The sequence below is a fragment of the Camellia sinensis genome, chromosome 3 (genome assembly GCF_055761805.1).
Source record: "Camellia sinensis isolate YWXY chromosome 3, ASM5576180v1, whole genome shotgun sequence".
Classification (NCBI taxonomy): Eukaryota; Viridiplantae; Streptophyta; class Magnoliopsida; order Ericales; family Theaceae; genus Camellia; species Camellia sinensis.
This window is the reverse complement of record NC_138963.1, coordinates 149026663-149054288: the sequence shown is the minus strand read 5'-3', so window position 1 is coordinate 149054288 and position 27626 is coordinate 149026663. Positions and strand designations below refer to the sequence as shown.

Below are 27626 nucleotides of genomic sequence, written 5' to 3'. Positions count from 1 at the left end.
TACTCTTGTCTTCATGAATATGCTCATTAGTATATGATCATGTCTTGGTATGATATTGCATGTGTTATAGTAATATACCTTTTATTTTGGTCCTGCGATGATACTCATACTTATGTAAATTTATTCTTTTATTATTTGCTTGTGCTAACTAACTTAAAATATTAATCTAAACGGAAAACTTAATGAGGTAACTAATGGGGTTTTAATCACATAAGTATTTTTATGAGATCAAATTATGTTCAAATTGAATGGTTAGCTGGACGTGCTCCCTTTTGAAAGTTAAAGTCTTGTGCAAGTCGTTGTTCGGAACCCTTGAATGGAGCGGTTGTATTCGGATCCTAGGTGGTTTGGTGTGAGGAGGGAATGGGCAAGGCCCTATTTTACCGTCCCTTTTGAGGTCGTCAGTTGGTGCTACATGGTATGTAACCGTTGGTAGATATCTAAGGTAAGATCTGCAAAACAGTAAAAGAGGGGGTATACCGAATAATCCGCATTTGATTCTTGTGGTTGGGAGGATGAAATATCTTTGGGGGATTTCTAAACTACTAACAACTAACCATGTAACCTTTATTATTTACTTGAATGTCATGTTTCTTTCCCCTGTTGTTGTAATTGCTATTGTGTATTACATTGGGAAAAAGGGACCGGGCGTGTGTGCATTTACTGAACATTCAAAGCTTAAGGCGTATCATGCCAGGTGCCGAAGAGAATCTTGTAGCCGAAAATGACGAGCTAAAAACTTTCGAAGACTTTTGGTTGTCCTAGAGAAGCTAAAATTTTTGTTGTTTTGTAAAGTCTATCTAGAATTTTATTTTTTGATTTAATATTTATGGAGCTAACTTTTGTAACTAAGGATATTTTTTTATCTATTATCTTATTATGTTATGCTTGTCTTTTTAAAAACCAATATAGTTCCCTACGTTGCTTATGAGACCTTGCGTCAATGCTTGTAAGATCAGTCAAAAGGGTAACATGCTACCTAATAAAGTTAGACTTAGAAAGGAGGCTAATTTGACTCCTCCGACAATCTGAGATCTTACTTGGTCATTAACCATAAGACTCATTAGTGACTTTCCCTTGATTACAACCCTTAGTATAGATTTTGGGGTGTCACAAGTATAATAAATCTCTATGTTATATAAGGAAAAGTGGTTTCTAATCCACAAGTCTTGTGAGTGTTTCAATATCACAATCTTAATTTTCTAATTTTTTTGATTTAAAAAAAAATCTTAGCATTTATTGACTTCTCCCAACTCACAAACCTTTTTGACTTCTCCCATATTTACTGCCGCACCATTTTCAGCTTCTCCCATACACTATGATTAGTAATTAGATTGTTAAATTATTTTTATAAATATCTAAAAAAAATAATATGTATATTAAAATAATATCTAAAATAAATATAAATTCTTATTAAAAAATAACAGGTTGTAATTGTGAAAAAAAGAGAAAAAAAGTCACACTGTGCATTTCATTAATAATGCTAAAAAAGTGTGATAAATTTTTGTGTAAAAGCTTAACACGTATCCACTCTCAATTTATCAAGTAAATATAGATGAAACTAACGAATTCAGTTTTAATGACTAACAAATATTAGAAGCCCTACCATTGGATCCTAATAACTATTAATTAATAGAATTCAACAATTAAAATGTCTTGAACCACATCTCTTTGTCTTCTCAAATGTTCCTTTTTTTTTTATTCATGTATTCATTCTAATATTGATAGAGAATTGGACGTGTGGACAAGTAAGAGACATTAAAATTATAAATTGAGTTATGTAATTGTTATGATGAAAAATAAAGGTTGTCTTTCCCTTCTATGGCGATTTATCTAGTTATACCTCTAATTAAAATGTCAAGTGCGTTTCTACATCATTATTGAACGTTACTTTCATTTTTTTAGATACTTTGTCTTACAATTATTTGTGTTTTATGTTATGAAATTTATTACATCTGTGTTTGCTAAAGTTATTGGATGGACAAACTGCAAGAAGTACAGACTATTTCAATGTCATTCTCGGGATTAAAAGTACAAAAAACATACACAAAAAAGTATATGAATAAACAAGATTTTATAAAATTTGTTTGTGAGTCTCACTTATTGAAAATTCTATAATTCATTTATTTTTTATCTTATATTTTATATTTGGTTTCTGAACTTTTTTTTTATTATATATTTTTCTTTATTTTTATTTAAAAGTTTATTTTTAAAAATTAATAAATAAATCATTTTCTATTTCAAACAATTTTATTTTTGTTTTTATTTTTTATTTTTTAAAGTAGTTTTAGTTTTGGGCAGTTACTTACTTCTTTTTTTCTTTCTATATATTGTAATTTTGTGCATTTTAAGTGTATGATATTTTCACTACTACACTTGGAAATGCATTATGAAAGAAGTATCATGTGAAATCAAGCAAGACTTCTTGAAAATCCTATAATTCATTTATTTTTTGTATTATATTTTATGTTTGGTTTCTATATTTTTTTCTTTATATAGTTTTCTTTGTTTTCTTTAAAAGTTTATTTTTAAAAATAAATAAATAAATAAATCATTTTCTGTTTCAAACAATTTCATTTTTGTTTTTTTATTTTTATTTTTTCTTAAAGTAGTTTTACTTTTGGACAATTACTTACTTTTTTTTCTTCTATATATTGTAATTTTGTACATTTTAAGCGTATAATAATTTTACTAATACACTCAGAAATGCATTATGAAAGAAGAATCATGCAAGAATCAAACAAGAAGAAAAATAAAAAAATAAAAGAATACGATAAATATGGAGCAAAGATCAAAAATCAAAACTCTCAAAGTAAGTAAGCAAACAATCAAGCAAGTAGAATAGAAAACTCCTAATGTAAGCAAGTGTGTGGGTGATTTTCTGACCACACTGCCCGCTTAGTAACCAGTTGGAGAGCACCGGCAGAATAGATGGCACCTGGCTGACCTGCAACAGAAAGAGAAGATTTTGGCGGTGGTTCGTCCACCCGGGGGCACTCCGACGATCAAGTCAGTATATCTCTCAAAGATAAATCAAGTACTAAACTCACAAGCTTGAGTATCAAAAGCATACCTTAGACCCATGGGGGTGCCTCTCTTTTATAGCCAACATAAACCTAGTCCCAATAGAAGCCTGACTTCTATGGACTCAGGATTACTGCTAATCTTGGACTCCTAGTAAGATTAGGATAAACTCTCTAAGAGTCTTATCTTAATACAAACTGAAGTCTTCTCTCATTCTAGGACTCTTGTCCCTTATCCATTTATCTCGGATTTCGATATCTTCGGAGATAACCTCGGCTTTACGGAGATCGCGTCGGCGTCACGACCAGGACACGTGGCACCTCGGCTGACACGTCAGCGTCACCTTGCCACGTGTTGGTACTCAGAAAATATATCCCTACAACTGCCCTAGGTTCTATTACCTCGGCATTCTGAGGTGATGGAACCTACACTGTTCGTTCATCTGTGCCCCTCTGTCTGAGATCAAACTTGCCGACCTCAAAGTTCCCTGGACTTTACTGTCCACTTCTGTCATGTATCAAGATTCATGCCTTCCAAGCTGCTTGAAATCGCACCTCCTAGCCGAGGTTCTGGTTCCATTAATTTGTAATCTCCAAGAGCTTTTGCAACTGTTCCACTCACACTCTCTGGTGAGTTCCTGATTTCCAGTCATCTATTTGACTCCGGCGATTTTCATATCGGCGTTCATTTCACTTTATAGGTTCATAAACTCTTTACTTTTTTATAAAGCTCAACCTTTCAAAACTCTTCTGATTTACTTTGAATCTGTTTATTTGCTCTCTGTTGTCTTCTATTTTCGTCTGTCTTCAAGTTTTGAATTGTTTGAATGCTTGGCACTTGTTCTTGTCATATCCGCTTTCTGTTGCTAGCATCATGTCTGGGTCATTACTTTCTTATTCTTCACATACTTACTTAGCGCCTGTGTACTTGGCTTTATTCTTTGAACTTTGTCATTTTCTTGACTCTATTTTTCTCTTTTTTCATTCAATCCTCTGGCTTTTTCTCTTTCTAGATTTTTTGCTTAAATCCGTCATTGTTCCAAGCTTTCAAGCTTCTGCAACTGTCTTCGTTCCTCTCCTCCAGTGAAGCTTACGTCATTCTGTCATTGTCGTCAGACTTCTGTAATTCTCATTCCGGCTTCCCTCTTTCTGGTAAGCCACTGTTCCTCCTGGTTTTATTTCTTGTTGCTTTCCAAGAAGCTCTGCTTCATTGTTAATCACCATTGATGTTTTACCCGTTGTTTCCAAATCATCTTCTTGAATACACACTGGTGTAAAGTTTTTGTCTTGATTTCCTGATAGCTTCATTACCATTCTTGATTACGAATTACATTCTTGTTTCTATTTTCTGTATAGTCTTAGAACCACGTCCCTTCTTGAAATTGTTGCCGAGATAATGGTAGAGAAGCTCTTCCAGCTGACTGCCAATGCTGAACCATCGTCAACCGTTGAAGTAGATTAGTCCGACATTCTTGCCTTAGTCCCTAGTTCTTAGGGTCTTCATCTTTGTACTTTTGTTTTCTTTGCATATGTCACCTTTTTTGTTTCTAAAAAATGTCTGTTGTTGGCTGATGTTAACATTCCTTGCTCCTTGATTATCATTCATTCTTCCACTGTATTTGATAGCCATGTCGGGTAATTGACTTCTCGGATGGCCCTGTTCTCTAGAAGTCTGTCTACTTCTTCTTCTACTGCTTCGACGTGCATCAACGTCGGTCCTTTTGCTCATTGGATTTACAGGTTTGGCCAACCTGTCGACGTTCAGTTGGTGGCAAGTGACCTCGGGATCAATGCCAGGCATTTCGTAAGGTGTCCAAGCAAATACCTCAATGTTTGTTCTAAAAAAAAGCTTCCAATTCCCTTTCTTCTTCTTCGGCTAAGCCTAAGTCGAGAAGAAAGAAGCGTTCTTCATCCCCCTCCTAGACGAGGATTTTTAGTGCCTCTTCACTCCTTTCGGCTGGCTCCTTGCCAACATTATCTAGTACCTCTATGTCCTCGTTTTCAATCTCTGCCTTCTCTGGTTCTCGAATGCTACAAGTGAATTTCATTGCTGCCATGGAGCAATTCTCCGCCTGCAGTTGATCCCCTCTGACTTCTTTAATCCCATGTTCTGTTGGGAACCGTAGTAGTTGATGCAACGTTGAGGGAACTGCCCCCATTGTATGCAGCCATGGCCTTCCCAAGATGATATTGTATGGTGAGGGCGTGTCAATCACCATGAATTCTGTCTTGATCTTCTTCTAACTGCTCTTGCATGATTCTATACTTAGAATATTTTGCATGCCTTTCATACTTTGCCTCCTTTGTGCAATTTTCTCGGGGTTACATACCTCGGGTATAATAGCTGCAAAACTTTTACTTCGGCAAGATACTGACCTGCAAACTTTTCATAAATTCAAACAAGTGCGAAAGATATACTACTCAATGTTAACTTTGCAAACTTTTTCTCAAGTTTCAACAAGTGTTTAAACGGTGATCTCGGTCTAGCCTACTTGTAAATTGCTACAAATGTCAACAAGGATTAACATATACTGTAACAGGGATCAACAAGGATTAACATAACAAGTGTTAAACAATAATCTATTTGTAAATTGCTACGAATTTCAACAAGTGTTTAAACAACATACTTAGCTCTTTCCTCAACCTGTAAATTGCTGCAAATTTCAACAGATGATCATATGTCGACTTAACGTTATCTTGTAAATTGCTACAAATTTCAACAAGTGTTAAGCATCTTCTTTGGTTTAACCAACCTGTAGATTGCTACAAGTGTTTAAGCAATAACCTCGGTTTTGCTTCAACTCGTAAATTGCTACGAATTTAAACAAGCGAAGAGAAACAGTAATCTTGGCTTAACTTCGGTTAAACATCATCTGGGCTTAACTTCGGTTAAGCATCATCTGGGCTTAACTTCGGTTAAGTATCATCTCGGCCTAACTTCGGTTAAGCATCATCTCGGTTTAACTTTGGTTAAACATTATCTCGGCTTAACTTCAACTTGTAAATTGCTGCAAATTTCAACAAGTGAAGATAAGGAACTATCTCGGCTTAACTTCAACTTGTAAATTGTTACAAATTTCAACAAGTGAAGATAAGGAACCATCTCGGCTTAACTTCAACTTGTAAATTGCTACAAATTTCAACAAGTGAAGATAAGGAACCATCTCGGCTTAACTTCAACTTGTAAATTGCTACAAATTTCAACAAGTGAAGATAAGGAACCATCTCGGCTTAACTTCAACTTGTAAATTGTTACAAATTTCAACAAGTGTTAAGCAATACTTTTCGGTTTAACCAACTTGTAAATTGTCCACAAATTTCAACAAGTGGTAAACGCATTCTTCTTCTCTGCGCCCCCAGTGTGAACTTAAAATCCACTTGGGTTCTCATTATACATGTAGCTTCGACCTTGTCGCCGAGGTTGAATTCAAGCCGAGGTTGTCGGCCTTGGTTTCTCTATTTGGCTCCAACCTGAGTTTGATTTTCGGCCTCGCATCGGCGAGCCGTTTCTCTTTTTTTGTTCCGATGCCTTTGTTCCCGGCATGTCCTCCTCGGCCATAGCATACGTCTCAATTCTAGCCAACTTTAGTCTGATCTTGTGTGTTTCCTTTTTATCTTCTGGGATCTGAGATCTGCTCATTGTGCTATTCTCTTCTTGGACTCAGGTGCCGAGATCTTATCTTCTGGAATCTTGGATCTGCTCACTCAGGTTGAGCACTTCTTTTCTTGGACCTTCTTATCTAGGCCGAGATCATGTCTTCTGGGATCTGGGATCCGAGTTTTGCTCACTCAAGTTGAGCTCTTCTATACTTGAATGTTATCTCCTTGGGAGTGCTCATGCCCCTTGTCTTTGCATCCCTTCTGGAAGGGTCTTCGTTCCTCCGCAGGTATCTATCCTTCCATACCTGGAGGTTGTCTTCGTTGCTTTGATCTGTGGTCTTTGGTGCGTCACCTTCCTGGCCGGTTTCTTTCACTCCGTGACTCTGGTCACGAGTTTCTGTGTTGTGGTTGTCTCCTTCAAAGGTCAATTGGTCTGCCACTCCCAGCAGGAGTGTCGCCCCCAATGTTTTTTCTCTATCCGTTACTGGCCATCTATTCTTCTAAGTTCCCACAGACGGCCCCAAATTGGGTGGGTGATTTTCTAACCACACTGCCCGCTTAGTAACCAACTGGAGAGTACCGGTAGAATAGATGGCACCTGGCTGACCTGCAACAGAAAGAGAAGATTCCGGCGGTGGTTCGTCCACCCGGGGGCACTCCGACGATCAATTCAGTATATCTCTCAAAGATAAATCAAGTACTAAACTCACAAGCTTGAGTATCAAAAGCATACCTTAGACCCATGGGGGTGCCTCTCTTTTATAGACAACATAAACCTAGTCCCAATAGAAGCCTGACTTCTATGGACTCAGGATTACTGCTAATCTTGGACTCCCAGTAAGATTAGGATAAACTCTCTAAGAGTCCTATCTTAATACAAACTGCAGTCTTCTCTCATTCTAGGACTCTTGTCCCTTATCCACTTATCTCGAATTCCGATATCTTTGGAGATAACCTCGGCTTTACGGAGATCACGTCGGCGTCACGACCAGGACACGTGGCACCTCGGCTGACACGTCGGCGTCACTTTGTCACGTGTTGGTACTCAGAAAATATATCCCCACAGCAAGCAAGCAAACAAAGAAGCAAGTAGAATAGAATGTTTAACAATAGACATTTAAAAATTTGTAACAAAATTTTGTAATTTTTCTTTTTGCTAAAAAAATTCTATTTGATACTAGCTAAATAAAATGCTTTTAATATATATATATATATATATTTTTTAATTTCAAATTAAAACTATAGTAAATTTAGGTAAGTATAATTGCTAACCACATTTTTTTTTACTTAATGTATAATATTATATTGACCTTTTTCAACTTTATTTTTTTAAGTACTTACACAGAAGTAAAAAAATGTGGTTATGAATAAATTTTTTTCTTAATTTAGTTGTAAATTTTACCCGTACATTATTTTTAAATTTTGAATAAAAACAAACATAAAATAATTGATTGAAAATATGCTGCATTTGTTATATTTCTTTCTCTGTGTGTAAAAAAAAAATATTAAAAAATCACAATTTACATATATACAAATAATTAAAAACACAACCTATACATAATACGGATGAAACATTGAGTTTTTTTTTTTAATATTCTAGAAAAAAATAAATTAGAGAATTGACATACTTTTCAAATTATTTGAAAAACTAACATACTTTTTGAAATCGCATTTTTAAAATGCGATTTTGAAATTAAAATTACATTTTTAACATGCAATTTTACCTTGAAATCGTATGTTGAAAATACAATTTCAAAAAATGAAGTCCATGTCAGCATAAATTGCATTTTCAACATACGATTTCAATATAAAATTGTATGTTAAAAATGTAATTTCAATTTAAAATTATATTTTTAAAATGCCATTTTAAAAAGTAGGTTATTTATCTAAATAATTTAAAAAGTGTGTCAATTTTTTAAATTATTATTTTTTTAAAAGAATATTTATAAATTAAAAAAAAAACTCGTGAAACATTAGTTTACCCTATAATTTAAAAATAAAAGTGAACTTTTAAGCTCCGTTTGGAAAGAGAGGTTTGGAGTTTTTTTGGCTAAAATAACCACAAAAAACAAAATAATTTTTTTAGTTTAATAATACAAAACATCATATCTAACTCATAATCATTATTCTAATTCTTTCACAAAAAATTTAAAAAAATAAAAAAATCAAAACTCCTTTCTCAAATAAAATCTTTTTAATTCTAAATTAAAATAATTAAAAAGTCAAAAGTCAAAAGTCAAAAGGCAAAGGCAATCCGCTTCCCGAACAAACCTTCGGACGGGTGGTCCAAGTATGTCCCCTCAAAAACGACGTCGTTGTTGTAGGAAACCGAAAAAAAAATTCTCTCGGTTGAATCAATACTCATTGATAGAGAGAGTGAGAGAAGAGGGAGAGAGAGAGAGGACGCGACTGAGAGAGAAGCCGCCGTCCGTCGTCGCCGGCACAAACGAACGCGCCTCCCGCCACCCACGAGGCTATACCACAAAGTTCCTTCAATATATTTGATTCAACCCAGGTTCTTTTCCCAAACTTGAAAAATTAGGATTTTGATTTCAAAAATTAGGGTTTTCTTTGAATGGTAATGTTAATAGATGCTCGTTGAATGTGTTGATTGGGAGATTCCTAGCAAATAAAATACCTAATACTATTTTGATTTGGGGTTTTTTATCTGATTTATTTCAAATCTATTCTTGGGTAAAAATTAGGGTTTTAATTTGGGGGTTTATACATGATTTCTTTCAAATATTTTGTGTTGATTCTGCCTTTGTTAACCTGTTCTTCTGTATTTAAAAAAAAAAAAAAAATTCTCGATATTCATGTACAATCCATTCACTCTAGCTTTGAATAACTATGAATTTGTTTCAGTTTCAGTTTATTTATTTATTTTTTACAGCACCGTTTCTCAATATTCATATACAATCCATTTTTTGTTATTTTTTTTTACAGTAATGTCTCAATATTTGTTTCAGATACATTTTCAAAGCCTCTTGTTCTCCGGTTAACACCAATCAAATGAGGATGTAAAGTAAATTTTATTTTTAAGTATATTTTACACAGGCCTTGAGCACTACATGGTAGTAGGCAAGTGACCTCTTGAGGTCCTTTACATGGTCACGACCTTGGTTAAGAAGACTTTAGTTGTATCTTGATATCCCCGAAAGGAAATTTTTGTATGTCATACTATTGCAGTGGGTATTATTTTATTTTTATTTTTTTTGATCACCAACAAAAGATTTTATTGATAAATCAAAAAAGGAACAAGGATAAGGCATCCTCTTACAAAAAGAAATTGAAAATAAGAAATACATAAACCAGACAAAGTCTATCTCAAGCAAAAATCTGCATGTTACACACCAACAATCAATCTCTAGCTAACATAAAGAGTGGAACCCCCTTAAAGAGAGAATTCACTGAAGCCCAAAAAGAAGTTAAGCAACAAACTTTGTCTCACAACTAGTCCACTTCTTGAGATTTATCTTCGAACAACCGTGCATTTCTTTCCAACCATAGAACCCAAAAAGTTACAAAAACGGCACTGAAACTTTAATATTGCAAGTAAAGCAATCAATGGCTGTGGGTATCATGAGGTAGTTCTGAGGCTGGATTTCAGTTCTATTCGTGGATATATATATATATATATATATATGTATAGAGAGAGAGAGAGAGAGAGAGAGAGAGAGAGATATCAGCATAAGAGAATTGAAAAGAAAAGAGTACTAGGTAAAAAATGATTCAATTATGATATATCTTTATGGAACTAAGGAGCATCAAATCAGAATTGTCAAATAAAAGTAGCCATTTTCTATTAATGTAATTATTCTCATCTCAAAGTTACTCATTGAATCATCAAGTAGAAATGAAAATAAACTGTAAGTAGAAATTTGATAGGAATGAACCTGTCATATATTATTTACTGAAACATTGATGTGCTCCCATAAATAAATGAATTACACCTAAGGGAATGACTTGTTCGATGTAAGCTTTAATTATCCCTTTTGAAGGGTTAATCAAATTACACTTTCTAATTCCTTATGTAGGAAATAGGACAAAATTGCTCACACTCTTATTCGCATTGTGCGTCAACCAACAGAGTTTTAGGCATGCCTGGACACGGGTCACCACCAAAAATTTTATATGATTGAGGAACGGTACATTTCCTCTTCCCTAGACAAGCCTGCAAATTAGGGTTCAAGAAAAATACTTGTGAATAAGCAAAAACAATCAATGATGCAAAGCAATATTTCTTTATATAACAAAAGGAACCTTGGTTACTAAGAAAATGGTGGAGTAAATAAGTTTTTGGATCCTTGTACTGATAATGAAAAGACAAATTTGTTTTCATGTTGCCAAGTTCCTCCTCTACGTCTACATTCTCGGAATTGAGGTAAAAATGTAGAGCAGAACTGTAAAAATTTGAAGACCATAAAATTTCCATCTAAACCACGAATCATATTAGAACCCCTATTTTCTTCAATTTCCCGCAATTTCCTCAACAACTAGATGGAGCATGGTAGAATTAATTTGAACAATATACAATGAATAGCTTACCTTCTCTACGATGGCTCTAGAATTAGGGGAGTGACAGCTTCCAGTTGTGTAACTTCCACAGTCACCTGAAGGGCTTCCGAAGCTTGCAAATATAATCTTGGAAATGTTCTTTTTTTGAGGACAATTAAGTTGTACTTTAGATCTCCTGCCATGCTGCTTTTTCTTGTACATGCTACTAATTTGGTTGTTTGCTTTCCATGAAATTACTGGGGGTGGATGACTATTAGACACATGCCCACATACTTTTGTGATTGAAACAGTGCCTATGGAAATGTCAAGAGGGTTTCCATATTCTTCATCCAGTACAACTAATAGGTTGCCTGTAGGTGTAAGGAAAGATCGAGGTACATTGTACCTAAGAAGATAAAAGGTCATTCACAAGTTGTTGAGTTTATAACATATATATATATATATATATTCATGGTAAGGGCTGCATAATACTTCTAACATGTTATCACAATATTGAGTTGGGGGCTCAGTTTATTTCATGAATCCTGAAATTTTTGGAAATGTAAATATGTATTTTGAGAGAATAAATATGGGGATTGTGAAAAGAAAACAAAAACTTTAATAGTGAAAAATTGTATCTATTTCATGTTTTCACTTGCTTGCATTTCGGCAATCTTATGATTGTAGAAATCATATTATATGAGAGCCTAGATTTTCTTCCTGTTATCTCTTCTCTTCTCTTTATTTCCCTTTGATGCTGAGTCAATTGCATATGAAAGTAGTACTTTGTTGAATAGAAGTTCCGAATGTATTTTCGAAGTATTTACCATGTTTGTGTAGGAGTCCCTGCAGGGGTAAGAAATGAGATCCAATATCGACCTATACTTTGGCCATTAACCCAAGCTTCACCTTTCCCCATGGAACCAAGGCTTAATACAACGGGGTCAGTACCCCCAGGTGCATCAAATGTAGTCTGTTAAAGTAGCAATGAACCACATGGTTAGTTCATATTAAAGTTTCAACAACATTGCATTGAACAATAGAGACGACCTATCATATATTTTTATCTTGACTATGACTTCAACTATCGAACAACGTGAAAGATGTCAACACAACTTTGATAGAAAACCTATCATTTACAAAGTCATCATGCGTCTGTGCACCGAGTAGAAAAAATATGTCGCCTATTATATTCATTAACTTAGAATTGAAATGATATAATGAATTGATTACTATACTAAATCATTTTTGTTGGACATCGTGAATCAATTATAACCATAGGCATACATAAAATTTATCCCTTGCTCTCTGTTCTTGTCGATCATGTTGTGGAAACAAGAGTTTGGACCAGGGGTTAGACTAGGATGATCAACCTAGATCTCTTTGCGACTATGGCATACTAAGAAGCACAGACATACGACACAACACGCGGGGGACACGTGCAAAACATATAATTTTTATATATTTATTATGCCATATTTTTTAATATTATATATTTATTTTATGTCAAATATTTATTCTCATCAAATTCATTAATCTTGGGTATGCTATTCCGGTGAAAAAAAAATTATAAAAAAAATAAATAAAATGGAACACAGGCTAATTTGTTCAGTGTGTCCAACACGGGGTTGGAGTGTGTTCATGTCCAACACATGTTAGACATCGATATTTGACCTCCAGAGAGGTGTGTGTGCTTCATAGATAGCAATCTTTGGAGCACATGCACTAAAATGAGTTGAATCACCTGGAACACACAAATGCCATGTAGTGTTTATGATCATCTTAATAGTCATCTCATCAAACTAATTTTATTTTACATTAATGCCACTTTTGACTCTCCTATTTGACTATAAACTGCATAAAAATTAGAATCGAGCCCACCACCACAGTGATGCAGAGAAACAAAAGCCTATTATTTTTCATTTCAAATTATAATGCAATACATTCATTAAATAAGGAGCATAAAGCTTCTACTTACCTTATACCATGTGAGTGGCTGTGAAGAAGAGTTATATGTACTCCATTGAACTTTACTCGATCCATCCTTTGTGTAGACTTGTAGTTTCTCTCCAAGCAATCCAACCTTCATGAATTGGTTTGTAACAATTATATATTTTGTTCTGCTTCCATTTAGTGACAGTTCTACAGAATTTAGCATGGTGGCTAATAATGGAATCAAATCTCTAGAATTTTTTGTATCTCTACATGGCATAGGAAGGATTAGGGAAAAGAGTGGGTAGTCAGTGGTGAGTGAAAATAAGATTAAAATGAGAACCTTGAGAGCACAAAATAAGGTTGACAATGACTTGAGGTTAAGATTAAATTTTCATATTACTAAAGCTAGCCTCGAGATTTTAGCCAAAGTTTTCAGAGACTCAAATCATTCAAAATTTTAAAAATTACTATTTGGGCATGATTGATTGAGGGGAAAGAATGGGTGTGCAAATAAAATTTGAAAGGGGAATTAAAAAGATAAGATTCTTGAGAGTATAGAAAATGAGGTTGAGACTCGATGAATGATAGAGTTTTGTTATGATAAAAAGATTTTTAATATTTACAAAATTGATCCTTGAAATAGGGATACAAATTGTGAATCATTATATGCGATAAAGTCAATGAGAATTATTTAATCCTAAAAAACCAACAAGGTTAGATAGTTATTTTCCAGAGTTTTTTTTTTTTTTTTTTTTTTTAAAAAAAAAAGAATTAGAAAAACACTTTTGAAGCATAAAGAGTAGTGGAGCAACAAGTGAATTAATAAAGCAAAGCAGGAACAAGCATTTTGGTGGTTAGAAGTTGATCACCTGATATCCCCATGGGTGGTTAGTGAAATTTTGAATATCTTGGTTGGATGAAATTATCACATCACTTAATCCCGCTTTCTTACGCTCAAGAAATGGCCCTGAATCCTTTACATCACAAATGAAAGGGAACTATCAATCTTATATAAAAGCGACAAAATCATATTTATGTTTCCATCTGCTGATAGAAATAACATTAACTACAAGAGATGAACAGGGTTTGGAAGCAACTTGAACAAAAGATAAAGTTCAGCTGAGTATTTTGTCAGGTTTGTTAGATGCTACACTTAAATATATTTCTCTCTTTTTATCCTTTTATGGCCTCGTTCGGGAAGTTTGCTATTTTAGTAGGCTAGTTTAGGTTTTGGCTATTTTTGTAGGTTAAAATATTTGTGTTTGGGAAGAAGGTTGGATTTTTTTGTAGTTGGATGTGATGTTTGTGAGAGAAAAAGTGAAATGATTATGGGTTTAATGTGATATTTTGTCTTATTGGTTATTTTAGCCAATTTTGTCTTTTGTGGATTTTAGCCCAAAAAAAGCCTAAAATTGGCTTCCCAAACACCCCCTATATATGTATTGCTAAATCTTCTTCTTGTACTGAATATCTGTCCTTAGGTTGGTTAAATTTCATTAACATTCAGAAGTACTTTTTGATGATCTTGCTTGCTTTGTCACTAATGCATTATAAGATTGATGAAAGTATGTACAAAAATAAAAAAAAATGATTGAAGATTGAGATTGAACAGTACCAGTAATCCACTCATTACGCTTAGTAAGGAGACATTGTTTATTCCACTGTTTAAAGAAACTTTGTTGAGCAGGTTAACATTTGTTCTACGAGTTCCATGGGCAGATCCTAAAGAACAAATGAGAAGTCCAACAGTTAACTATGCTACAATCTGATAAAGAAAATAAAGTAAAACATTGTCAAAAGTTTTTGATGTCCAGAAAATACAGAGCAATATGTGAGCGCCCAGTCAAAAGGAGATGAATATATTATATGGAAATATTATGTGGGAGATTTTATTATTTTAATATAACAAGTTTAAAATTTCAGCGAAACAAGTTTTTTTTATTTGAAATGCATGATTGCTTTACTCATATCCTTTGAAAATCTGTTATGTTTCATGCGTGTATATTGCAATATACAATTGCAAATAAAATGCATGTTTTTGTGTACTCAACAATTATAAACCAAGAGGACATAACTTAATTATTGAAGGCACAGAGCTTACCTACGAGTGGTCCATTGACAAATGCACGCACGACATGTCCAAGAGAGGTCACATTAAGTACAAGCTGATCATTATTAGAATCTTGCTGAAATCTACAAATACACATTATAAAAAGCATTTTATATGATAAGAAGTGTTCTTGTAACAACTATATGTTTCATATATCAACGTCTGTTGTCATTTGTATCTCACATATAAATCTGTAAATCTTAATCAGCACATAATTTTAAAATATAAATGCATATAAACTAAGGAGCACGGACACTTCTATGGAGGAGGTGTGCGGTGTCGGACATGACACTCTGTGGACACTCCTAAAAAGCGTGTCCAACACTTTGTCTTAATAAAAAATGTAAATGCATAATATTGGACATTTTACTAACACTTTGCCGACACTTCTTGAACCCTCTGAACACGATCTGTGTGATGAATTTCTTGAAATTAACAATGTTCTATATTTATTCTCAATATGTTTTAAAAGACTTACAAGATGATTCATCATGTGTATTTCTATATTTTCCAATTATTTTGCATTTTTTAGATTGTAATTTACCTAAATGATATTTTGGATAACCAAACCAAGCCTTAAGTCCCATCACCTTAATGATATTTTGATGTTTAAGTTGTTTTAATTAGTGTTATTTAAAACAAAAACTATATCACAAATAGCTGGGAAGTGAGAGGCGAGAAACTTTTATTGGCTACATGGAAACACTCCCTTTCATAAATCAGTACTTTCCTCTCCTAAAATCGGCACACATCATGTAGCTATGCAAAAACACTTTTTTTAAGAGCTTTGCACTCTGAGTTGAGTTGAAATTTCAGATCTAAGAAGCAATAGAATAAAATCTTAGTTTACCTGAAAGTGTACCAAAGATAATCAGATGCATCTTTTGTGGTGTTCATTTGCTCTAATAATGCCTTCGACCTCAATGAGGTTTCCTCAAATTTGGGGACAACTTCTTTGAATGTTTCCCATCTTTCAGCTGAATCAAACTTGATTAGTGGTACTGTTGATCTTGTATTGTATTGTGTGTTTACCTGTTCAGAAGTGCAAGTGCAAAATTTGATTTTGTGTGATATTCAATTTGTTTCATTGAAATATCTTAATCTGGAACTTATAATTAAACAATGAACTACCATTTTTTGTTTGAACCTTTTAACTATATTCTGTACATTATACTAATGAATAAAATTAAAAATATAGGAGTAGTGGAAAATGATAAACTCTGTCAAACAATTTCAGAACTTGCCTTGGCAGTGTTGAAGGCTACGGTCTTGCAGTCAGGTAAGATGCTAATTGACTTCCGAGGCAATTCGTATGAAGAATTTTGAAACATTACTTGTACATCATTTCTACCATCATTGTTCACAAGGAAGGCTGCACATTGTCCTGGTTGACCTTGGAAGACATAGGCCTGGATTAAATAAATTGAACATTATCAGACTTGATCCCATGTTTAATAACAAAAGGAAGTCGCTGGTAATGAAAACAATGAAAATTCCTTTTTAATGCTCTTACTTCTTGTTGTTCACCAATAGATGATGTGGTTAGTGATCCAGTAAGTAAAGTCTCTGAACATAGCTTTATTGCAGCATGTAACTCTTTGAGATGACCCCATTTTGGTTGCCTAATTAGGCCTGAATTATTCAATATTGACACATCAATTTTTGCTTAGAAACTATAATACCAGGGTAAGTCAAATATTTGATAACATACCGTATTCATCAAGAGGAGCTAGATCATAATAACTTGTTGGTATATAATCTGAGGCTGTTCTTCCAAAATTTGTTCCTCCATGATACTAGGGGAAAAATTAAAAAATGATTCCATTAAATGAAGTAAAATTTAGAAGCTTGTGTCAGTAGGTTAGTTATTTTAGGTGAGCTGGAAAATATAGCAGTTTAGAGCTTCTTATTATCATAGAGCTTGCTACTTGTACATTACCATATAGTAATTGACAAAGCTCCCATACTTCCTTGCAATGAATAGTGCAACATGAAATGCAATGTCCTCAGGTGACCTTGTTTTTATATTCTCGCCGTATTTGGTGAATCTTCACAGGAAAACAAAGACAGAAGATAACTTATAAGATGTGGTTAATCTTTTTGAGTTTAGCTGTTAGTAACTGTGCTTTCTTCTGTATAACTTTTTTTAGTGACATGATTCTATTATTTGTTGCAAGTATAGGACACAAATGCATAATTTTACAAGTGAACATTTAGAAGTTTTAGTAGGCACATACTGAGTTGTCCAATTCTCAGTCCAGATTGCTGGCTTGTTTGGTGAGTTTGGTCCCACAAATGTTTCTCCACATCTCATCCCATTGCATGTATTGATCTGCAAATTGAAAAAAAAATCCATTAATCCGATCTGAAATAACATTTATGATCTTACCACATCTTGATCTATATCAATAATATACGTTCCAGGTAAAGAGCACTAACCACGGGATCAGGAGCATCAATTTGCTTGCACATAGTCCATGGCACTCCAGTTTGAAGTCCCACAGCCATTTGTGCTGCCCAACGAACGTAAGCCGGCCCTTTCTCATGAAAGGCCCCTTCTATAGTTTGGTACTCGTTCTCGATCTGCATGTTCAACAAAAAGAAAATCTATGAACAAATATTTTTGCTAATTATAGTTCTCTCAACACTGCATTCATCCAATGGAGTGTGGGCCCTTTTCAGATGAATCAGATGCTGTAAACACTGCATTATCTACATTTAAAAAAAATCGGTTTCCTATAAACAGAACATAAATCTATATTTTCATCAAACAGTAAATCTACAAACGCAAAATTTTTCACAAAATGCAGTAGCATTTATCCAATAGAGTGTGGGCCTCATTCAGATGAATAGGATGCTACTGATGTTGCATTATGCGCCCTTCGCTAGAAATTTGTGTTCCTGTAACAGAATATGCAAAAAAACAAACTTATTCACGGTATTCTGTGAATAAGTTGATTTATGGATTCCCAGTAAAATGTTGACACATCAACAAAAATATGAAAAAGGTGGATAAAACAGTTTTTAAGACTTATATTAGCATAGAGTTTTTAAAAAATGTGGGAAACATCATTCAAACAGTATCGCTTACAAACAAGAATCCACCAATTTAACCTTGGTTTAAACTGTTTGAGTGAGTCCCATTAAATTTGGTGGGTTTCTTTTTGGCTTATTGGGATTTTTTAAGTTTGTTTCCCACGGTACACAAATTGTACTTAAGTATATCTTGCCGCATAATTTTATTTACATGTCAACATTTTATTGAGAATTTGTAAACTAGTTATTCACGGGACAGCTGTGAATTTTATCTCATTTGAAAATATTAAGCAATACAAACTTTTTTGCCACATTCTTAACCTGCGACAGTATGATAGGCCCTCCCTGTGAAGCATATAATCCTTCAGACTTCATCATGTTGACTATTTTCGTCGTGAAGTTTTGCATGTAAAACTGCCATTATGAAACCAGTTAGTCCATATTGAAATGTGAATGTCCAGTTGGGATGAGCTGTTCAGAGATAGAAGTGATCAACACCTTGAAGGGCTCATTATCGGATCGATACACAATGCCTGGAATGTCGTGCAACCAGAATGGTAGGCCTCTGCAACAACATAGCTAACTATTTGAAGCTTGTTGCAAATGTGAAAGTCTAAATTATTTTGCATGAAATCTTTGGTTAGTATAGTATGTGGTGCCCAAATGGAGGCAAAATTGCAAAATTGATGGCAAATGCGTCCATTTGATAAAAGTTGTTTTCTTCTTCATAAATGCGTACAAAATGCAATGTTGACAATATCTTATTCACATGATCAAATGTTTGCATATGATCAATCGAATATCATTGATACTGAACAAGGTTTGATACAATGGGCCCTTTGTTTGTTTGGTACAAATAGCTGTGAATTTGTTAGTCTTGTTGTTGATCAAAGTAAGTGTTAAGTTACCCGTAAGTCCATTCACTTTCAATGAAGGGTCCGATCCTAAGACTTGCGTACAGGCCTTGTGTTTGGATTTCTTTGATGAACCTTACTAGATCACTTCTTCCACTGAAATCATACTGCAATATGAATATGAAGCAAATTAGCATAATGTGGTGATATATATATATATATATAGAGAGAGAGAGAGAGAGAGAGAGAGAGAGTACGAGTACCTGTCCAGGTTGGGGCTCATGGAGGTTCCAAAAGACATAGGTTTGTATTACATCTAATCCTCCTGCTTTGGCTTTAGAGATCAGGGATGGCCACATCTGCAAAACAAACCAAACCATTCCATTCTTACATGACACATAGAGCCTATTTGATTTGCAGGATTACTAGAGGGGATTAACAATTTATGAGATTAGTGTAGAATTAGTTACGCAGCTGCATTAGTGAGATACATAATTCTCTTTTATGTACGGTTGTTTTGCAATAGATATGGAAATATATAATTTCAATTATATATGTTTTGTGTTATTAGTTATAGGATTAAAAAATTGTTAATTTTGTTAGATAACTATTGGAATGTAATTCGAATTATTAAATATGCAACCAAAATAATAGAATGTGAATCCCATAGATTAATAATCTTAATTCTATGTTATAGTTTGCCTAATCAAACATAGCACATAAATTTTAGTAGGAAAATTTGTAAGTTTGTGTGCACTCCCATCATTGTTTCATTAGCAATTTATTATGGTTGCTCAACTTTTCAAAAAATTATTCAGTTGGATCACTTTGTTGACTTTAGGTTTATTTATTTATGATCGGATTAAATAGAAAATAGTGGAATTTGAAAATTTACTCTTTTACATTTCTAAATAATTTTTCCTTTTGTGACCCATCTATCATAAGTAATTTAGGAAAAAAATTGATCTCGTCATCTCAAACCACTGAATAATTACTCTAACTTTTCATCTAAGTAGCCTTTTTTTTCCGTGCTTTCTTGCCCACATAACAAACATCATGCATGATGGTTAAAGCTGCCTCATCTACATGTGTATGTGGGATAACTAACGGTTGTGTTTGCAATTTTACAGATATATTTAAATGATGGGTTTTGTTAACAGAAATGTACCTAACTACTCCACTATTATGAAAAAAAAATAATGCGATAACTATGGCTATGTTTGGTATTGAGGGTAGGGTTATTTTAGTTATAAAAAGATAAAAAAGGTTAAAAAAATTAATAAGATAAAATGTCATATTTAAATCATAATTATTTCACTTTTGTTTCACAAAAGTTAAAAAAGTCAAAAAGTCCATCCTAAATGAGACTTTTTAACTTAGGTTAAAATAGTCAAAAAATTAACCCACTTCTATATTGGGTTAAAGACTAAAAATTACCCTTTTTCTATTTTGATATATATATATATATATATATATTTGTGTAAATTACACCGACACCCTCTGAAGTTTCTATTTAATAAATCTCTCTCTCGTTTGAAAAATTACACTTATTCCTGTTAGATTAAAATGACATATTTGTCATTTAGTCTTTATACATATAAAATAATAAAATAATGTTGATATTTTATTCATGTCATTTTAAGATAAATAACAATCATCTTTTTAAATTTAACTCACACAAAAAATTGAATTTTTTTTATTTTTATTTTTATTTTTTTGTGTTTTTTATTATTTTATTATTTTTACTATTTTTTTTTAATATTTTAAGTAATTTTTTTCTTATTTTTTAGATACACCTAATCTAAATATATTTGAGAAATATAATATTTTGTGATTTTTTTTTAAAATTCATCAAATACAAAAAAACATAAAAATACAAAAAATTAATAATATATAATAAATGTGAATGACGGTATTTGGTAATACTGTAATAAATGTGGTGAATAGACGAAAAAGAAAAATGATGCTGGAAATAAAAAAGAAAAATTCTATTCATATGTAAAAAAATTATACAAAAAATATTATAAAAATGTTGTAATAGTGATGTTGTAAATATAAATAACATTTATGAATGTTTTGTTTTAAAGTGAAAGGTCACCATTAAACTATATAATTATGTTTGAAAATGTTATATAAAACTTATGTTTGTATATCATCACTCAATAAAAATATGTTTAGGTAGAATTTAATGATAAAAAATTATAGAATGTAGTCATGATGATAGAAAGAAGAAATGGTAGAAAAAAAAGGCAAAATGATCATTTAAAAAATTTTAGGGTATGATATCAGTAATTGAGGAGTAATTTGTAATGAGATTACAAATTTCAAGGAGAAAAATATAATTTTTCAAACGTGAGGGAGAATTTATATTAAATAGAAATCTTAGAAGATATCAGTATAATTTATCCTATATTTTTTAACTTTGTGTTAAATGGTTTCACCGTCTCCCCCAATATATATATATATATATATTTTTTTTTTTACCACACAATATTACACCAATATTATTATATCAATACATATATATGTTTTTTATTGCCACATATATCAATATATATTTTGGCAACATGATATTTTAATAAGCATATCCTTATCACCAAAAAAATCCATTCTTTGATCTAATGTCATATCTCTCATAGAATTTGACTTACAATCAATAAACCTTATATAAAAATGTATTGCTATAAAACTATTAAAAGTAAAGTGTCGGTTTTAAAAATTAAAAATTGAGTAAAAAATATATCAATAAAGATAAGAATAAACCATATATATATATATATATAAAAGCTTAACAAAAACTAGCTCATTTTTTTGTTTTTTCTAATTTTTTTCGAAAAAAATCCAGAATTTTAGATTTTAAAATTGTTACATTTAACTTAAATCTATTACAGTTGGAAGGTTTTAGGATGATGGAAAAAGAAGAGAAAAAACACAAAAGGGACAAAATAAAAATGAACAAATAAATAAATAAGGATATTTTTAATTTTTTACAACCAGATAATTATTGCATTTACTTTTTCCCATGATAGTGAAGTTAGACATATTTAATACCTGCTTGTTAACAAAACTCTTAAGCCTCGTTTGTTTTCAAAGATAGAATAGAAGAGATTCATAATATGAAGATTAATAGTGAAAAAATTAAATAAAATTATGTTTGTTTTGATGATAGTTGTTGGTGTAAGAATTGTTAAATTACTTTTATATAAAATAAATATAAAAATACAAAAATATTAAATATTAATGTTCAAAAAATATACCCAAAATGTAAAAAATAAAAATAAAATAAAAAAATAGAAAAAAAAATTAAACTATGATTTTTACTTAACAAAAAATACAAAAAAATTAAACATTAAACATTAATGTTAAAAAAATAAAAAATAAAATTAAACTATTTAAATTATTCAAAACTAGTATCTTTATTATTTTGTTCGTAGAGTTTGTTGTATTAGTTGTCTTTGATATTGTTGACTTATGGTGTCAATTAATGTCTCGACCTCGGGTTTATATCCTTTATTTTATTTCTCATGTACTTACAAGTTATTTTTATATTTTTACTTAGGGGTTGTTTGGGGTGTCCTAAATAAGTGTATTTTTTGTCTTTTTGAACTAAAAAATTGAGGAAGAAAATATAGATGTTTGAGTTTACTTTTTGACTTTTTATGAAAAAATGTGTAATAAAAAATTGTAAAAATTGGTTTGTAAGAGAAAATTAGAATTGAGAGTTGTGCAGCCGTAATTGTTGACTTTTGATGAATAGTGTTAACTTTTTAGCTTTTTGAGTAACTTTTTGGCTTTTTGGCTTATTCTAGACTTGCCAAACTTGGCCTTAATGGAGTTCCACAAAATAAAATTTAACAAAACACATAAATATTATTATTATTTTTTAATAATCTACATCATAAAAATAAGAATAAGTTTTAATTATGAAGTAGATTGGTAGAATATCCTTTTAAACAGCTATATGTAAAGATTTATTGATTATATTTTCCTTTCTTTCTTTCTGAATAAACCACATAAATGTTACTTGAAATCATGACTTAAAAATGTGGTAAACCTTAATGAGTCATGATATTCGTCACAAAAAAGGTAGGTTTACCTACCCAAGGCAGTGGCAATTGAATGATCCAATTTTTCTCTATTTTCACAGTTTCCCTATATTTTATTCATCTCAATGTATAATGAATCCAAATCAGTGGGTTTGGTTTGAGTTTTTTAAGTTAAATTTTTTGAAAATTGAATTTTTTAGTTTTCGTATTTTTTTGTTTTTAGTGAATTTTTTTTTAATTTTAAATATTTTTTTTACTTTTTTAGATGCACATTATTTAGATGTATCCAAAAGATAAAAAATTTGTGAAAAAATATTTTTAAAAATTAATAAATATATAAAAATATAAAAAATATACTGAATTCTCATATTTTTTTTGTATTTTTGATATTTAGTTAATTTTTAAAAGGTTTCTTTCACAATTTTTTTACTTTTTAGGTATATTTAAAAAGTAAAAAAAATTACTTAAAATATTAAAAAAATCAGTAAAAATAAAAAAATACGAAAAATACGAAAGTAGAATTTTCTGAAAACAGTTTTTGAAAAATTAAAACCAAGCATTGCCATCCCTCAAAAACACACAAAATAATAATAATAATAAATATATATATATATATATATATATATAAATGGATGTACATACACACAACAAATTTTACGGAAAAAACTGCACAGATATTCACAAAATTGTACGTGAAGATCACAATGTTTTGTGGGCGTTCAACTTTGTGAGTATTTATCACTTTCGACATATGAATCAGTGGGTGCATTTTTAACATGTGAATATATATATATATATATAGAAAGAAAAAATAATATACAAGTTTATTTTTTAGACTCATTTTTTAATTAAGTGATGTGTGAAGATGATAATTAAAAAATACTTAATTATTAACCAATCATCTTTTTAATACATTACTGAATTTAAAAAGTAAATTGAATTTTTGAATATGAATAACAGTGCTCGTATAGAAAAATATGCATACTCATAAAACATTGTACCGAAATCACTAATTTATTACAAATATTCGCCGAGAAAAATGGAGAGGACATACATCAGGAGTGCTTCGAGGATAGTGAATTGAGCCAGAAAACAAAATCTGGCGCTGCCCATTGATGATCAGTGACCTGTTATCATAAGTCACCTGTCCACCACACGCGCCGCCTATCACCGCCACCAAAGTAAACAACCACCACGACGACCACCCTAACATCTCTCCCTATCTCTCTCTAATGAAAATCCCAGTCGGGTTTGCCAGAATGTGAAAGAAAATCACAGTATCACTCATCTATATAGTATCTCAGGAACACAGACTCTCTCTCTCTCTCTCTCTCTCTCTCTCTCTCTCTATATATATATATATATATATATATATGTTATATAACGATAGAAAGATTTGTATTGGGTATCGCATTCAATTATATATAAAGCAAGTTTGGGTTGAAAACTTGGAAGCAAAGTTGGAAAATGTATTTATTAAAAAGGAAGGTTTCAAAATAAGAATAAACGGTGTTCTAGACCCAGGAATGCATGAGATCTGGGATTGAATTGGAATTCAGAGATACTACTCCTACTAATAAGCCTTCCTTAATTAATAAATTAAATTGGTCATGTGGTAAACCTCAATATTATCTATGTGTATATATATATATATATATAGAGAGAGAGAGAGAGAGGGAGAGAGAGAAGGGGAGGAGAGAGAAAGAGCCGGCATAGTGTTGCACGTCAACTCGGCTGGCATAAGGTCGGAGACTGGTGGACGGTTTTTTCAGTGTGAAGAGAAAAAGCATAGAAAATGTGTGCGTGTGTTTTTTGTTTTTATTTTTTTATTTTTCATGGATTGTATATGAGATTATTTAGGGTATGTTTGGTAACGTTTTCAGTTTATATTTATAAAAATTTTATAAATTGATTTTTGTTTATTTTTAGAAAAGCATAAAGTATAAACGTGTTTGGTAATTGACAAAATGTTTAAAAAAATTTAAAAATATAAAAAAGAGTGAGAAATGGCAAGTGGCGGTGGAAAACGGTGGTGCAAAGTGGTGACGGTGGGTGGTGGGTGGTAGCGGGTGGGTGGTGGTGGTAGGTGGGTGGGTGACGGTGGCGGGTGGTGGGTGGTAGCGAGTGAGTGGTGGTGGTGGTGCTGGCGGGTGGTGGGTGGTGGCGACAGGTGGGTGGCAGATGACGGGTGGTGGTGGGTAGTGGCGGGTGGGTGGTGGTGGTGGGTGGGTGGGTGACGGTGGTGGGTGGTGGGTGGTAGCGAATGGGTGGTGGTGGTGGTGGTGGCGAATGATGGGTGGTGGTGGTAAGTGGGTGGCGGATGGCGGGTGAGTGGTGATGGTAGGTGGGTGGGTGACGGTGGCGGGTGGTGGGTGGTAGCGAGTCGGTGGTGGTGGTGGTGGTGGTGGCGCCGGTAGCAGGTGGTAGGTGCTGGTGGCAGGTAAGTGGCAGATGGAGAGTGGTGGTGGAGGGTAGGTGGTGGTGGTGGTGGTGGTGGGTGGGTAGGTGACGGTGACGGGTAGTAGGTGGTAGCGAGTGGGTGGTGGTGGATGGTGGGTGGTAATGGCAGGTGGGTGGCGAGTGGCTGGTTGTGGTGGATGGCTGGTGATGGCAGGTGGTGGTGACAGGTGGGTAGTGAGTGGTGGTGACAAGTAGGTGGCGGGTGGTGGTGGCAGGCAGTGGATGGTAGTGGCGGGTGGTGGGTGGTGGCAGTGGGCTGTGGGTGGTGGTGGTGGCGATGGGTGGGTAGTGGTGGCGAGTGGGTGGCAGGTGGGTGGGTGGTGGGTGGTGGCGGGTGGTGGTGGTGGCAAGTGGTGGGGGGTGGGTGGTGGGTGGTGGTGGTGGCGGCGGAAGACGGTAGTGGAAAATAGTGGCAGGTGGTGGCTAGTGTTCGGTGGTAAAAAAAAAACTGAAAACTCAAAATAGAAACACATTTTTTGGTCAAATTTATAAACTGAGACCACTGATTTATAAATCAAAAATTTTACTAAATAAATTTTTATTTGAGTTTTTAAAATTTTTATAAATATAAATAAAAAATTAAAAACAAAAATGTTACCAAACAGCACCTTAAAAATAGAAGAAACTTTTTTTATTGAACATGAGAACGAGAGATATATTTTACTCTTTTTTTACAACTGTATATTCCTTTATTTAGATGCGTTAACAGAACCCATTGTTTTCTATATTTAATAATTTTTGTCCAAAAAAAAAAAAAAATTCTATATTCCATGTTTATTTTATGAGAAATAATCGATCAATTAGATGAGACTGCAAGTTGCAACAACCAACCTAGTTTTTCACAAAAGGAAATCAATTGAAAACATTGGCCCACAGTAGGAAAAAATATAATGGCCGTTTAGTAGAATTGTGAAAAAGTGATTATAGATTATGATTCCGTTTGATAGAGTTGTGGAAAAGTGATTATAACTTATAATCTAACAGCTTATAGCTTATAATTGTGAACATAAGCTAATTTTTGACTTATAAATTAAGCTTCTCTTTCCCCACTCAAAGAATAAGTTGATTTTTTACTTACAAAAAACTATAAACTGTATTATTAAACTGAACTAAATACATCAAAATAGTTTAAATTAAGTTAAAAGCTGAAATAAACTAGAAATAAACCCTATCAAACAGAGCCTATAACTTAATAGATTATAGTTTATAACTGTGAATATAAGCTGTTAACCTGTTTGGTGCAGCTGTGGAATTATGGATTTAAGCAGTAGAGTAGTGTTTGGTTGATAAGCTGTAAAATAACTTTGTACTGTATAATTGTTCTTTTTGTCCTTATATGATTAAAAATGATAATTTTGTCATTTTTTTTCAATTTTAATTTAAAAAAATTATTTTATTAATAAAATTTAATATAATTAGTATTAATTAGGGTCAACTAATATAAAAATTGATACATTTGACAAAAATGTAATGGAAGTATTAATTAGTATTAATTATTGTAACAATTTTTTTTCATTATAAAATTAATTAATATCAATTAATACTAAAATTATTAATTAGTATCAATTTCTTAATTAGTCTCAATTAATACTAAAATTATTAATTTGTATCAATTAATATTAATAATTAAATTTTATTAGTATCAATTAATACTAAAATTATTAATTAGTATCAATAAATATTAATAATTAATTTTTGTTAGTATCAATTAATACTAAAATTATTAATTAATATCATTTCTTAATTAGTCTCAATTAATACTAAAATTATTAATTAGGCTTCGTTTGGGAACCCTCTATTTTAGCCAAAAAGTCAAAAAGTTAGCCAAAAAGCCAACAACCCATACAAAAAAGTCAAAGATTCCATTTTCTCTCTACTTTTTGCACATCTTTTCGTAAAAAATCAAAAAGTCATCCCAAATATACTAGTTTTTTTTAGCTCATATTTTAGCCAAATAGCTAAAAAGTTACTAAATTAGCCTGTTCCCAAACGAGGCCTTAGTATCAATTTCTTAATTAGTCTCAATTAATACTAAAATTATTAATTAGTATCAATTATATTAATA

At 32.4% G+C, this 27626-nt stretch overlaps 1 protein-coding gene and 1 long non-coding RNA gene across 10 annotated transcripts; one reads left to right on the top strand and one right to left on the bottom strand.

The window, feature by feature from the left end:
* The first annotated feature begins 8943 nt into the window (after positions 1–8943).
* On the top strand, positions 8944–19032 carry LOC145822833 (uncharacterized). 9 transcript variants are annotated; one of them, XR_014364628.1, is made up of 5 exons: positions 8944–9138; positions 9593–9643; positions 16364–16444; positions 17590–17691; positions 18532–19032. It is a non-coding gene; the product is annotated as an uncharacterized LOC145822833 (long non-coding RNA). The 9 variants fall into 9 exon arrangements; XR_014364631.1 differs by lacking the exon at positions 9593–9643 and adding an exon at positions 14139–14190 and having other exon boundaries at positions 8957–9138; XR_014364632.1 differs by lacking the exon at positions 9593–9643 and adding an exon at positions 17348–17442 and having other exon boundaries at positions 8958–9138.
* LOC114306042 (beta-galactosidase 16-like) lies at positions 10504–24433 on the bottom strand. The gene is made up of 19 exons (XM_082921125.1): positions 24156–24433; positions 19319–19414; positions 19110–19222; positions 18700–18766; positions 18523–18615; positions 17605–17748; positions 17403–17497; positions 17105–17213; positions 16877–16961; positions 16679–16797; positions 16410–16574; positions 16016–16197; positions 15157–15248; positions 14671–14777; positions 13925–14029; positions 13099–13203; positions 11948–12093; positions 11172–11526; positions 10504–10797 (listed from the first exon to the last, which is right to left on the bottom strand). The coding sequence occupies exons 1-19, from the start codon at positions 24312–24314 to the stop codon at positions 10687–10689; spliced, it is 2448 nt and encodes an 815-aa protein (XP_082777251.1). The 5' UTR covers positions 24315–24433; the 3' UTR covers positions 10504–10686.
* Between the last annotated feature and the right edge of the window lie 3193 nt (positions 24434–27626).